At 38.8% G+C, this 14,609-nt stretch overlaps 1 protein-coding gene across 2 annotated transcripts in view; it reads right to left on the bottom strand.

Annotated features, from left to right (window-relative positions):
• Positions 1–14,609, bottom strand: part of SKIC3 (SKI3 subunit of superkiller complex) — a 72,182-nt gene that overhangs the window by 41,428 nt on the left and 16,145 nt on the right. For both annotated transcript variants that reach the window (XM_074995315.1, XM_074995316.1), the window contains exons 9-18: positions 13,210–13,350; positions 12,425–12,526; positions 11,498–11,637; positions 6,560–6,646; positions 6,373–6,476; positions 6,120–6,246; positions 4,435–4,614; positions 2,779–2,903; positions 1,585–1,838; positions 56–158 (exon numbers count right to left, since the gene is read on the bottom strand). In XM_074995315.1, coding sequence (XP_074851416.1) covers positions 56–158; positions 1,585–1,838; positions 2,779–2,903; positions 4,435–4,614; positions 6,120–6,246; positions 6,373–6,476; positions 6,560–6,646; positions 11,498–11,637; positions 12,425–12,526; positions 13,210–13,350 — 1,363 coding nt within the window. The remainder of the gene's footprint in view (positions 1–55; positions 159–1,584; positions 1,839–2,778; positions 2,904–4,434; positions 4,615–6,119; positions 6,247–6,372; positions 6,477–6,559; positions 6,647–11,497; positions 11,638–12,424; positions 12,527–13,209; positions 13,351–14,609) is intronic.

Raw genomic sequence — 14,609 nt, 5'->3', positions numbered from 1 at the left:
AATTGGGGAAAAAAAATGTAATTAGGACTTACATACTTGAACATGAAGAACTAACCTTGTAAAATATTCAAGTGCTTGTTCTACGAAATCTAGAACTTTTCCATCAAGAAAGTCTGCAAGAGCAGCTCGTGCCATCATGAGATAGCACTCACCCAGGCCTGAAAAGAAATTCAACAGTCACCCCATCTTTGAGCAGGTGAGTGACTTTAAGAGAACTTAGAGGACCCCGTTTAGATAGTTAAACACCCAAGGATTGTATCACAAAGAACATTCAACAGGTTAAAAGAAGCATAACAAACAAGTACAGCATGCTTTGTAGCTTCTTTAGGCTTAGCTTATTGCACACAGAAGGCACTCCTTTTCTCTCTCCATTCTACGCCACAAGGTCCCTAGGTGCCAACTTTTCCATATCCCTCTATTTCAGAAATACCTTGAACAGTCACTAGGCTCCCCTGATGCTAAGGTCTCCAGTTTTCACCTGCCATGAACTGTGGCCCCTCTCAATTCTCCATCCTCTGGCAGGGGCTGCCAACATGCCCCTATTCCTTCCTTCCCTTCCCCAACATTACTTTTTCCTCAGGAAGACAAGTCATTCAGGGCATCTCTATGTTAAATTCTATCGGCAGGCCATGGAAAGATGAAATGGAGCGTGATCACATTGGGACCAGTTTCATCTGTAGAACTGCTTGAAGCTGTGTTTCTGCTTAGCAGCAGGCAGGAGTTCTGTGTCTCCCCCGTTTGGTTTTCTGATTTTGCTCTAAAATCTGTAGGGTTCCAGCTACCACTGCCCTGAACATTCCCTGAAATTTTCAGTCTGACTGGATATGGCGCTCAGAAGCTAACCGCATTGCATGAGAAATGTCACCAAGTTGAGTCTGAGAACTTTTCATGTTTGGCTAGCAGTACTAAACCCACATCTTTTCAAGTTCACAGAAGGTCCTCTTGGTCATGTTAGAAAGTAAGCAGTTGCCTATCCCGGAAGACTGTGAAGTGGAGAATTAAATAGATACACACAATAAACAAAACCTAAATAATTTAAAACTAGGCTGTTTAAAATTTCACTGGGCAGGAAGCCTCATTGCTAAGGGCCCAGTCATTCCATTCACTCGTTCACTTATGGGGTATAAATTGCTCATATTCCACTCTTCAGCTATCAGCGTCTTCCAAATTGCTCTTAAAAACACAAACACAAAACACACAGCATAATACTCCTCGTATTTTCAGAGGAAAATACAAAGATTTTTTTTTTTAAATGAAAAGCAGAGTCAGGCTCCCTTGACTTCTGTTCCCTTCTTTGCAACGCAGTGATTTTTGCTTTAGGATTAAACACAAGTGGAAGTGGAGAAAAGAGGTGAAGAGAAAGAATCACCACCACCTACTAAACTGAGAATCTCCTCAGGCTTACCATTTCCTGCTAAGGCTCAAGAATATCCGCCATTTTAACTTTTTGTCTGCTAGTGCCCAGTGAGTGCTAGCTGCTGGTCAAAATTCTCTCTCCTCTCTCTAAAGTACAAGCACTTAAGGATTTACAATTTGATGCCTCAATTTCAATCTTACACAAAATTAACAATCCAACATTATTACCTTTGAGTGCAGGAACATATTCTTTTGACTTCTTTAAGATTTGTTGGTATTCCGCTATAGCATCTTTATATTTTCCTAGAATCTGCTGAATTGATGCAGCCTTGTAAATACTGTATATCGATTCAGGATTCAGCTCACTGGCCTTTGTGAAGGATTTCAATGCTGTTGTGTAGCCACCTCTGCTCAAGTAGGCCTCTCCTAGAGATTCCCAACAGTTGGAGTCCTTTGGATCTGCCCTTAGAGCTGCCTGCAAGCTGAACATATCATAAAACCAAAGAAAGTTACCCAAATGCAAATAATAAAATCAATCATTAGTTAATTTAAAATACAAATCCCTGCCTGGCAGCAAAGGCATCCATTTTTGTCCAGAGACATGTATGGAAACCAGACATATGAGATGATACACCTTTAAGTTTATGTAATTTTTCATCTTCCCGTATGGGCATTAAACAATACATTCCAATTCTGTCTCAAAATCCTATGGAGACAAAGTTTTACAGGTTCTCTCAATGAAATTTCTGACTACTGCGCTCAAGCATAAGTTCTTCTTTTCTGGCCAATACGAGCTGAGAGATTTTGCTGGGGGTGGGGGCAGCATGCAAAGCTCTCCCACCTCCACAGCCGTAGAGGCAGGCCATGAGCCTCATTAAAAGCCTTGGCAGGCTGGATTTGGCACACAGGCCGTATCTTGTTTATCCCTGTAATAAGACAATAAACCAGCTCTCTTAATATGAACAACCTTTTTTTTCGTATTTTGTTCTTTGACCAAAGCAGATTTTCAAGTGGCGATGGGCATAAACCAGCCTGTGGGCTGGACAAAGGTCACCAGTGTTAGTCCCTTGCAGGCCACCAGATGTTTTATTTAACCTAAGTGTTTGCAGGAACATTTGCTTGTAGTACCCATTAGTCATGGTTCACTGTTCCCACACAATGGGAGCTACAAGAAATGATGGCCCCATTTGAGCTACTTCTCATATCTCCTATTGGCCAGAAACAGCGAATCGTGGACACAAAAGCTACAAGCAGACATTCCTGCAGACACTTAAGGAAATAAAGCACCTGGTGGCCTGCCTGGTGCTAGCCCTGGTGAACTGTGTCCAGCCCACAGGCTGGTTATTGGCCATCCCTCTTTTAGAGAATAAACTGACTAGTGCTGTGTGGCTAACAACTTAACTCAATTACTAGTCCTCTTACTCAGCCACTGCTTGAGAGTGCTGACTGGCTCTCAGGTAGTAAAGTCCACGACGAAGCCAGGCCCATTTTGCTGTACCAGCACTTGCTCTTTCAGTTACAGCAGTCAAGATTGCCAGAGCAGTCTCCTAATAAAATCCAAAAATATCAGATTAGATACACTATGGCACTTTACATGTAAACACAATGTAAAAAGGACAAATCACATGTTTGGAATTCATGCATTGGCCCAACAAGTTAGTGACTGTACTATTCAAGTACAGGAGACATTGGTTGGTTAGTTTAACAAGGACAACAAAAAAGCTTACAGTTTATTCAGGATCACTAATATCAGACATTAGTTATGGACTGTTGTCTGGGAATGGGCCACACTTTCATATGCTATTTCTTTCCCAAGGGAAATGGTTTGCATAGACTGATCTTAAATATTTGCCTTACTTTAAGAGGTCTGATAAAAGGGCTGAACAGAGGCTGGAGGGCAGAGGAAGAGATAGGATTAAAGCTGTACAGAACTTTCTATCACCTGACCTTAGCACAACATAAAAGTTACTACTGAAGAAAGGAACAATTTGTCTCCTTCCTTTATGGAATCTGCTAGCCCTCGCTGCTTTTGAGTCCATTTATATCTGTTGGAAACCTACGAAAACTAAAAACATGGGTCACTTCAAAAGTTCCACTGAAAATTCTAGCAGCTATGCTAACCCTATATTCTAAATTTGATTTGTTTGAATCTCAGGTGAGTCTTGTCTGATTAAATGTGTTATAGCTGAAAACTGATACCGAGTAATTTTGGGGTGGGAAAAGAGAGAGATCCATTAAATATCTATAACACAAATTTAATTTAAGCATAGGTTCAGAGTCAGTGTCTCTTCTATGAGAGATAAGATGGTAATGTTTTTGGAAATTAAATATTTAGTATTAGACTTTTTAAAAAGGCATAAGTTATCTGAAAGACTTTGCAGTTCATGAAGTTTAATACCAAATCTGACTCTAATACATAACCTTTTTTTTTCCTAAAGACTTTATTTTTTAAAATTCTCTGTTAATTAACTGTTTCATCTACCACAAGTACAACAGGCAGATAACTATGACTTCTCCTTGGAGGTAAGAAATAAAAAGAACAAAAACAAAAAACCCATTACCACCATTTTTTTTAAATCTTGATTTTTCCCTACTATGAGCAGAACTATTGAAAGCCTTGACAGTTATTGGTCCTATCTTTGAGTTCCTAGCACTAAACTTCCAGACTTCTAGAATGTTTTGGTGAAATTTAGCTATTTGTCTATTTTTTTTAATATTGCTACAAGAGTTAACATCTGAATCCAAGAAGCTCCTCCAAAATAAACACATCCTGAAGGGCAATGATTTGGACGGTCAGTAGTTTGTATGACTATGTGAGGTTTTCATGTTTGCTAGTTAACCCTCCTACCCTCTACATCATGCTAGTTCTTGATCTCAGAAATATTATACCAAGTTTAATCAATATTTATAAGTGGAAAAGTCAAGCAGGCCTGAAGGTATAACATTACTAAGCAATGAAAAATAGACAAGGTGTCCAGTATCAAACCTCTATGTATTTTGAAGTAAAAAAAAAAAAAAATCTGTTTTCCTACAAGTCACTTCAAATTGGACCATAAAAAAACGTTGGATATACAATACCGTGTCTCCAAGTTCCACACTTAAGTCTACAGCTGCTGCTCCAGCTTCACCATCAGTTCTATCTAGTTCAAAAGCCTTTTTATAGCAGCCACGAGCTCTGCTTTTATCTCCAGCTACACCTCTGTAGTAATGGCCTAAATAGCAGAAGATGCTTCCCATGTAGCTGTCCAACTTTGCAGCCTATGAACAGGCACATCAATGGAAAAGAAGAGCGTGCATTTTGAAGTATAATTATACACAAGAATGATTCCAATTATATATAATTTAGAGGTGTAAAAGCCCATTTAACTGTTTAAATGTGGTGGGGAGGGGCGCTCCAGCATGGCTGGAGCAGCTCCCATCCACAGCCGCCTGGCCTGGGAGCACTGGGGGCAGGGACACTCCAGCCCAGCCAAAGCAGTCCCCATCCTAAGTGGCCCCAGGTAAGCCGCAGGCAGGGGCCTTTCAGCCAGCCAAAGCAGCCTCTCCCACTTTGCAACCACCCCTCACCCACTCATCGTTGCAGTCATCAATGAAAAAGGCCTAACATACAAATGATTATTAAAAGTGTCGCTTTCTATTGACATATAGTCCAGCATACAGCAAAGGGATCACACTGGAGGCAATAGGTGGGCATGGCATTCATTCACTCTTCAGGCTGGAGGATATAAATGCTCTTTTTCCAGGCAGAATGAGAGGAAAAGATTACCACTATATTTATGGGGAGTTGTGGTCTGGGTTTATATTTTTTTAAAAGCCTTTTAAAAAACATCTGTTGACCAAGTTTTATAATCTATGCAAAAAAACCAAGAATGCAGCTTGCTCACCATGTCCCTTAAATTAGCAGCATGCATCATATTTGTGTACACAAAAAGACAAAGGGAAAACCCCGATTTGCTTACATCAGTTTTTCCCAACTTTTCAACTTGTTTATCCAGCTAAGAATTTCCCAGCCTTCCTGTCTTTTTTTCCCCCGCATCCTATCTTCCCCTCACCCTATTGCTCAGGCACCATTTTAATTCTCCCTTCTTCGATTCCTTTCCAAATTTCTGAATTGCATGTGTAGCTCAGGCCAGAAGTGCATAAGCCTGGACTGCATAACACAGGAGAAAATGTAGGTAAGAAGCTGCTTGCCAAATCAATACAGTAGCAGGCTGCTTTAGGACCCTCTAAGGGTATGCCTAGACTGCAGGCTTCTGTCAACCAAAGTTTTGTTGACAGAGGACATGTCCAGACTGCAGATCTCTCAGAAGAGATCTGCCAGTTGAAAGCATTCTGTCGACATCCTGTACACCTTGTTCCACGAGGAAGAAGGGATGTCCCGACAGAATTTTTTTTCTGACGTTCGGTCCTGCGTGGACAGACCAAATGTTGGAAAAGTCTCCCCCAACATAACTGTAGGCAAAAGCGCACAGTGAGGTGTGCAATTTGCATTTTTTTGCCAACAGTTCCCCACAGTCTAGACGCAGCCTAAGCGAGCAAGGTGAAGAGGCAAGTAGCTTTCCAAGGAGTCACATGGTCCCAAACAAAGCCCTGCATGAAGATCCAATTTTTCCAGGTTCCACTTTTAATTTGTCCCAAGTGTTTGCCTTCCAGCTCTTCAGCTTGTGAGACACTAGATATATATTAGAAACTATCTGATCCAGAAAGGGTCTAACTTAGGTTTTATAAAAAACAGTTCCATGTGTTAAAGCTCTATTCATTACCTTTAGAAACTGAGTGAGGGCTTTTGTTTTATCTTTTCTTATTTCTTCACCCATGAACCAGTAAGTGAGTCCCAGATAGTAATGGTACTCTCCAGTTTCAGGTTTTCTTTCAATAGCTTGTTGAAAGCTAAGTAAAAAAGGGGACATGGGGATGGGGGAAAGAAGGAGGGGAGAGAGAGAAAGAGAGAGAAATGTCATTAAAGAGTTTATATGAGTTACCTCGTTCCTTATTAATGCACACAAAAAAACCTACCATCTTTCTGCCTGCTGATAATTCTTTCTGGTATAATGAATCAAACCTTCAAGGGCATGGGCTTCTGCCAAGTGAAGATGGGACAACACAAGTTGTTGTGAAACCTGTCAAAAGATGTGTTTTGCTATTTTTCTCTTATGTACAGGAATAAAAATTAGTTCATTTTAAAAGAATAAGGAGAGATTACCTTTGAAGCTTGCTCAATCAAACCTTTGTTCAGATAAGCCTGACCTTTGAGAGCGAGAAGCAGTGGGTCATTATTTATATCTGAAATCTAGAAAACAATAATAAACACTAGTTGAAACTTTACTGAACTCTACAATAGATATGTAATTACTCATCTAAAATATTAGGCCTATCCCCATGCATAATACAAATAGTAAATATATTAACTCTACCCTATTTGTTCTCAGATAACAAAAGCTACAAAGAAAGCATTATGGCTGTACTTCAAATCTTATAGAGAAATTAAGTTATCCTAGGAATGTGTGTGTAGGGTACCATTCACAACAGAAACATGCAGTACATGTAAGAAATTAAGTTTTGGAGGTGGGTTAGATCTTTGAAAATTATAATTAATTGGCCTTTGTTTTACTGCCTTATAGCTACTAAAGTATGTCATAGCATGTAGACCACCAAGTAAAATGATAGGATTTTGAGTATAGAAAACATTACAGATAAATAACTGTAAAGTTTTATTTTTAAAATAAGATTTGCATCTTTTAAGGAAGCTTAGTATACCATTAGATCAGATTTAAAATCGTTTTATGCATTTTTTTTTCAGGGCTGAACTTCCAAAAATTAGACAGCAAGGTAACTGGAGGTAAATGGTGCAGAATGGTTAATATGTAGCTCAGCACACTAAAGCATGTTTTACTTTAGATAGTTCTAGTATCTCTGCAAGTCCATTATGCATGTGTGTGTGTCAGCAATCCATTCCCCTTTCTGCTTCCAAATTATCTGGTGATGCAAACTGTACTTCTCAGGACTGAAGGTCATAATAAAATTAAGCATCAAATTTCACGATAGTGCACCTCACAGGAATTTAAAATAGTCTTAGAAGGAAGCATTACTGATTTCTCAAAAAAGTTAAATGCTTAACTGGTATTGAAGACGATTTATAATATCACAGGAAAATAAAGTTTGAGCTTAATACCTCCACTCACCTGTAGCAGCAAACACAGTTAAGTAGAACACAAAGCAAAGATTTTTGTAGACCTTAGCTGGAAGCAGTACAAAATGGAAACAGACTCAATGGGAGGAACATACACTTACAGCCACAACTGTACACACTAATTCACAGAAGTGAATTTTCAGATGGTTCCTCAGTTAGTAGGGAGGGACACACATAGGTCACATGACTACCCCCACATGATTTCTCCCTGTCCCACCTCCTGCTCAGAACCACCATGCTCTTTACCTTATTTCTTCATTTCATGTTACCTGGGATGGGTTGTGCTTTTATTTGTCTGTGTATGTGCCTGTGCCAAGCAATATCCCCTTCCAGGCAACATAGCTGGAGCCTACCAGAAAGAGCACAGCAGCTGGAAAGCATGGGTGGAAGAGGGGAGGTTGTGGCTCCACCTCTTCCCTTCTGACACTGGCCCTGCCACCTGCTTGACACCTGCTTGACTATTATCCCCTAGCGGTGTTTAGAAAGTGTCACATGATCCTTTGGATCCCTCACACTTATCACCCAGGCTGGGGGCATGGGGGGTTAGAGTTGAGAAGATAACTATAATAGGTGGAAAGATATACACACTACAAAAAACTGGAAAGTGGTACTAGTGGATAATCTTACACACACAAAATAAAAGCACAGGAAAAAAATCAACAGCAGGACATACTCCTAGATTTATTACTTCTCCTAGTTCTGGACTGACAGTGATCCTCAAGAAGACAAAGGTTATGCCTCAGCATTTTTGGAAACAACCTCGTACTCCTGTGATCACTGCTGCTGGTATTGTCATTAAGGCTGCTGACAAGTTCCACGATACTGTCCTGTAGAGTAAATGCAGATCATGCTGTATCTGCTTAATTAGCCAAAGACAGCACTAACTTTGGAAGACTGACCAAATACTTATGGAATGACAATGGTGTTAAAACTCTGTACCAAGGTAGCAGTTTATCAGGCAGTTGTCCTGAATCTCCTGCTGTATAGCTCATGCTCATAGACAATGTATCACCACCATGTTTTGAAACGTGATCAGTTCCAAATGTGGTGCCTGAGGAAGACTGCCCACGCAAAGTGGTGGGACAAAATTCCTAACAAAAGGTTCTTAAGCTGTGTGGTGTCATTGGCAATGGCAGCAATGCTTATGAACAGTTTCACTGGATTAGTCATGTTATAAGGATTTGTGTGTGTCAGCAGATACACAGATACCAAAGATGGTCTTCTAGTGCCAGCTTGCTCATGGAAAGAGCTCTATTTGTGGTCAGTATAAGCACTATACAGACATCTTAAAGGCCAATCTGAAGTCTTGTGGCATATCTCCTGGTGATCTGGAAATTCTAGCTCATGACAGATTGTCCTGTGGCAAAATATTGTACAGGCTCTCAAATGCTTTGAGAGTCAACATATTGAGGCATTACAGAAAAAGTGTAGGATCCGAAAACAAAGTACAACATCCAAAGTTGGCGGATTCTTATGTGACATCTGTAATTGGCTTTGCTGATCTAGGATTGGTTTAGTCGCTCACCAATGGCGTCAAAGATGATAAGATCCATCGCACACATCATATAATGTTCCCCCTTATTTAGGAACATCCTGGTCACAGACTATAATGATGGTGTCTAAGTTTACTCCTTATTTTACTTCAGCATAACTCAGCTTTCCTAAGGGAAACCCATTTCAGATAACACAGTATCAGTAGTAAGCAAAAGGTATCAATCATCCTGTTAAACCAACACCATGGATGTCTTTGTAGTGAGGACCAATAAATACCAATAAGAGTCCATATATGAAAAGATGCTTAATTCATTTATGCCAAAAATTCTCGTTTTTGCATTGTTAAAAATGGCACCTTCACTGACTTAGTAGTCACTTAGTGACTACTTATGATCAGGCTACAATCCACCTGGTAGAGAACACATTGGTGGAAAGTTGTTAGACATAGCACATGAAAAGGAACTTGAACAGTGTTCAAGAAATACCAAGGAGAAATTTCCCAGTTAGATCCTTGATGAGTGAAGCAATAAACACAAACAGTCCAGTAATGTGTGCCTATGTGACTACAGAAGTGAGGGGGGCATATCTTTCATAAACTATAGATACATCAAGAAATGCCCACACAACAGAATATTTAAAAGAAGTGTCAGGGAAAGCAGTAATAAACTGTGAACAAAAACTCAACGGGCATGTGTGCAGTTTTGTCACAGATAATGTTGCAAACATGGCAAGGATGAGAAGATACTTAGAAGAATAAAAGAAAAAACAGCATATGGCTACAGTGCCAATTTAACGCAGCTTTTACCGAAAGACTTAAGTACATCTTCTCCAGGAATTAAAAAAAATGATTTTTGAAGTCGCAAAATAATTCCATAATTACAATTTTGTTTCAGCTTCATTGCAGAAATCAGAAGGTCTCAAACTAATTCTCCCTCAAGATGTTCAGTGGAATTCCACATTGATTGTTTAGTCTATTTCAATTCTCATAAAACATTGTGAGGAAAACCATGATTAAATCAATGGAATTATCTCATCCACAGTATCTAACACTGGATTAAAGAGGAATGTAGATAATATGCTCACTATACGTAAGTCCCATTCACAGCCTTAAACTTCAGAGAAATTGCTGCTGTGCTGATGATGCTGTTGAAATGTTAAAGTCATTTCAAAAGATATTCAAGAAGCACCTCCCCAGAAAGTTAAACTGTAGGCAATAAAGATTCAAAAAGATGAAGCACTATCTCCACCTCATTTTTCACAAACATTCTTGACTCCAGATATAACTGTAGATGCCTAGCTTCTGAATATGATGCTACTGCCATCATATGGGCATCTCAAAAAAATCACTCTTTAGTTATGCCAATCTTGATAAATTTCAGAACTGGAGCAAAACCATTTAATCAGTATATGTTTTCTGATGATGTTTTGAACAAAGTCAACTCTCCTGAATTGGTGGAAATCATCAGCCAGACACCCTGAAACAGACTTCCTTCAGTTGCTAAGCCAACTTTTCACAGCAGTCGCTTCCTTTGGAGGCACAGAGAGAATATTATTTTGTACTATTCGCTAAAAACTAAGAAATCAACTGATATTTGAAAAAGCAGGAAAACATGTATTTGTTTCAGTCTACAAATCAAAATGACAGCAGGAATGGGGAAGACAAGAACTAGTCAACATTTTCAGAACACCATACAATTAGTTTTGTGATGATTTGTCTGTTAAAGTTAATTAAATATGAACATTTAAAGATAAAAACATAGTTTTATCAGATGGCAACTCAGGAGATTGCTGCAACTGCATTGTGCTTGTGTGTGCAATTTAGTCATTATCATTCCTAATGTACTGCTGCTGTATCTGCTGACTGACACAGATGATTATGTACTATTTCCTAAATTAATAAAGATCGAGTTATCCAAAAACAATTACACAAAGTATACCCGCCTAAATGTTGTAAAATTCTGTCCTGAGTTGTAAATTACTATGTTTTTAAAATATATGAAGAATCTGGAAACTTGATTTAGATCAAGGATTTTTTCATGGTGATTTTATTTACCTTGATTTAAACTAATCTATTCTACAAGATTTACAGTAGTATACACTAAATTTTGTTTTTTCTTTGGTATTTCTGTCTCATGTTTTTATATATACTTTATTTCATTGTGCGTTTACATTTTACATGAAATAAAATTAGATGCTGGGAGATAAGATACAAGAATGAAGATCATCAGTGAGAGACTGAAAAAGTAAAGGTTGATAGTGGAAGAGAGATTGCCAATGCAGTTGAAATGACTAAGAAAGTGGAGTTAGAGGTGGAATGTGAGGGAGAGATATTTTACCAAATATTGTAGATATAAATAATTCTCTGCACTGGGAATAAAAATAATGGGGTGGGGAAGTATAGCAGGAATATAGGAATATTTAAAGAAAAAAATCAAGTTGGATTAGCCAAAAAAATACCTGCTCAAGAGTGTTAATGGCTTCTTCTGCAGCGTCAGCACCTGGTATTTTAATAAGAGCTTCTGCTTTCAAACGCAGAACAAGATGTTTCTGCTGTAGATGGATATTTGTATCAACAAGTTGTCCTGATATCTTAAGAGCTGTTAAAAATTAAAAAAAAAATGTTTTAGCTCCATTTAAGAAAAGCACCATCAATTTCACATTTTGTGAAGCTTACTTAAGTGTTCCAAGTTTGACAGAGCACGCTCTACTGTGCCTTTAAGATTTGTTTTGAAACGTATTACTTCGTCTTTTTTGTTCATGTTAAATAATCTTTTAAAAAGAAAGCAAATAACTATCCTAAGAAGAAATGAAATTGACTGTATACAAAGTGTCGTCAAACATACAAATGAAATTGAAAAAAAAGATACATCCTTTTCAGCAGTTTTCCCATTTTAATAATCTTGTAATTTACTAGGAACAAAGTTTTCAGACATTTTGAACTGACAGTAGCCCTTGAACAGCAAAATTACCTCTCTCATCTCTGCAGAGTAAACTACAGGTTGAACTTACAAACATTCATGGCAGTTTTAGAGATTATTACAATAAGTAACCACTGAGAATCTGACAGGATCAAGACCATGGGCACCATGGGAAAGTTGTCATGTGTAAGGTGGACTTGTAAACACATCTAGCTAGGTATTTTATTCTCCAATTGCACCATGCCCTTTCAGAGGAAAAAGACATCCATTCAGAGTACCCTTCTATTTGCATTTATAACATTCTTCAGTTGGCACCACAGCTTAATTATTCTTTCATTAACATTTTGAGAAGAGACACCTTATTAGCCTCAAGATAAGATTTTTTTAAGATACTTATAGTTTGGCAACACACTAACTCCCCCCTTTGAATTTTAATTTACTTTACTTAATTTTAAAAGATAATTACCTTGATTGCAGGAAAGAACAGCTTCTTTGTGTTTATGCATTTTCATTTGTGCCTCTGCCAGGTAACACCATGCTGCTTGACAGTGGCTGGTCTGCTGCAAACCTAGAATATTTTCAAAAAAAAAATATTTGTTTAAAATAAATCTTGGGGATACAGATAGCCTTTGTTGGCTGTTGGAAGTGGTAGCACATTACAGTTCCATCACAAACACACCATCACGATTCACCACACACAGTAGCACAGAGAAGCAAATAAAGATCTTATTTTAGTTCAGGCTTTAACACGTTATCTTTGTACTTATAACGATAAGATAAGGTAGAACTAAAAAAAGAGTGCGCTGTTTTGACACATCAATATTTTCACAGCATTCTTTCCATCCAGCAAGAAACTGGGGAGAGGGAAAGCAAGGAACTACACAAACACTATAGTTTAGAGGTACAGATTCACTTGGAATTTAACAAAAATTAACAGATGATGTGCATTAAAAGACTGAGAGAAAAAGGAAAAAAACCATACACTTACATGAACACTTCAGAATTGGCAAGGGAATGTAGGAGCAGATGTAGTAACCAAAACAACATTTAAGTTCTTTTAAAAAATTGGGTAGATTTCAAACAATGTCCCTGTAAATTTACTTCTTGTTTTACCTATTTACAAAATGTTTAACTGATTTCACTCTGATCAAAAAGCCATAAATAAATCAATTATAATTTAGCAATTGGTCCAATTAGAAATATTAGTTATTATGCAATATATTCTCCATTCCTTTTCTATTACATGCTTACCTTCAGTTAGACTCTTAACAGCTTCTTCATATTTTTTTTCTTGGAGAGATTTGATACCTAAACCAATAAGGCCTGGGGGGCTAGTTGAGTCCATCTCCATAAGCCTACAACAACAACGCAGGGCTTCTTCAGTGAAACTGCCTAGTGTCACAAAAAGAAAATCTCTCATATCCACAGTTTGATGGTTCATAAAAGCCAGAAGTCACAAGAAGATATAATAATTAATTCTATTCAGAAGATTTAAAAAAGTTACTTGGCCATCAGACTTACTTTAGCTGAATTTAGCAGTTTCCTACCATATGGTAATGTCTAAAACAGCAGCAGCAGTTTTCAAAATACCATGCATACAGTGAGTCAAGAAACAGGACAAGCAATTAACAACTCTGAACTACTTACCATAAAAGTCTGGAATTTGGAGTTAACCACTGAGGTAAAATTGCCAAAGATCACATCCTCACCAAAGGAAAAACTATTTTCTAGATAGGCCTTTCAAATTTAGCCCAGCTGAATATCGCACCTGCTACAACTAACAAGCTAAAATTAACTCTTCTCTGAATGGAAATTCCCCATCTCATAAGTTATTACTGAGGATCTTCAGTCTGACTACATAAACCAATTTGAAAGAAAATTCCATTACAGTGGCTGACTCCTCTGGAGCTCCCTGCCCTGCTGCTGCTGAAACAACAGAACTAAATTTAATTGGCTTAACGGCTGGTAAGGCAGCGGGAGAGGTGTGGCCATTAAAACAACTGAATTTAGTTCCATTATTTCAGTGGAGGCAGGGCAGGGAGCTGCAGAGAGCCTCTCACTCGCCCTGCAACGACCACAACCCTCTGGTGGGCATGGCTCAGTTCAGTTCACCCCTCCCAGCAGTGGAACACCTCCACACCAGCCTTCCTTCTGCTGGGTGCATGTGGTCATCCAGCATAAGCTCCCCAGCCAGCGCCACAAATGGGTTAGTCCCAGGGCAAGTTGGGGGCCAAGGCAGATTAATCCTGGAGATAGGGGATGGGTTTGGGGCTGAGAAGGGTATGAGGGATGGGGGTAAAGTTTGGGGATGGGGACAAATTTGAGGGCTGAAGTGGGCAAAGCTGAGAAGCCATGGTGGCAGAGCCAGGGAATGGGGTTCCGCAGAATTCTTTCAAGTTTAAAAGGGTTCCATGGCCAGATAAAACTGGGAAACACTGACTCAGAGAAGCAGAGTTTTCCCACCCCTGAGCAACATAATTACACCAATGTAAGCTTGTAGTGCAGACCTGGCCTAAGAACCCATTCCTAAAATCCCAGCAGTAGCAGAAATAGGAACTGACTCTTCGGGGGAGGCCGCAAGTCAGTATAACTGTTCCCTCAGTCTACTTTACACCTGAAATCTCACTGAGAAATTCTCAAGTAGAAGGCAT

This window comes from Carettochelys insculpta, chromosome 5, assembly GCF_033958435.1.
Source record: "Carettochelys insculpta isolate YL-2023 chromosome 5, ASM3395843v1, whole genome shotgun sequence".
NCBI classification, from domain to species: domain Eukaryota; kingdom Metazoa; phylum Chordata; order Testudines; family Carettochelyidae; genus Carettochelys; species Carettochelys insculpta.
The sequence above is the reverse complement of the archived record's forward strand: the minus strand, read 5'-3'. Positions and strand labels throughout refer to the sequence as shown.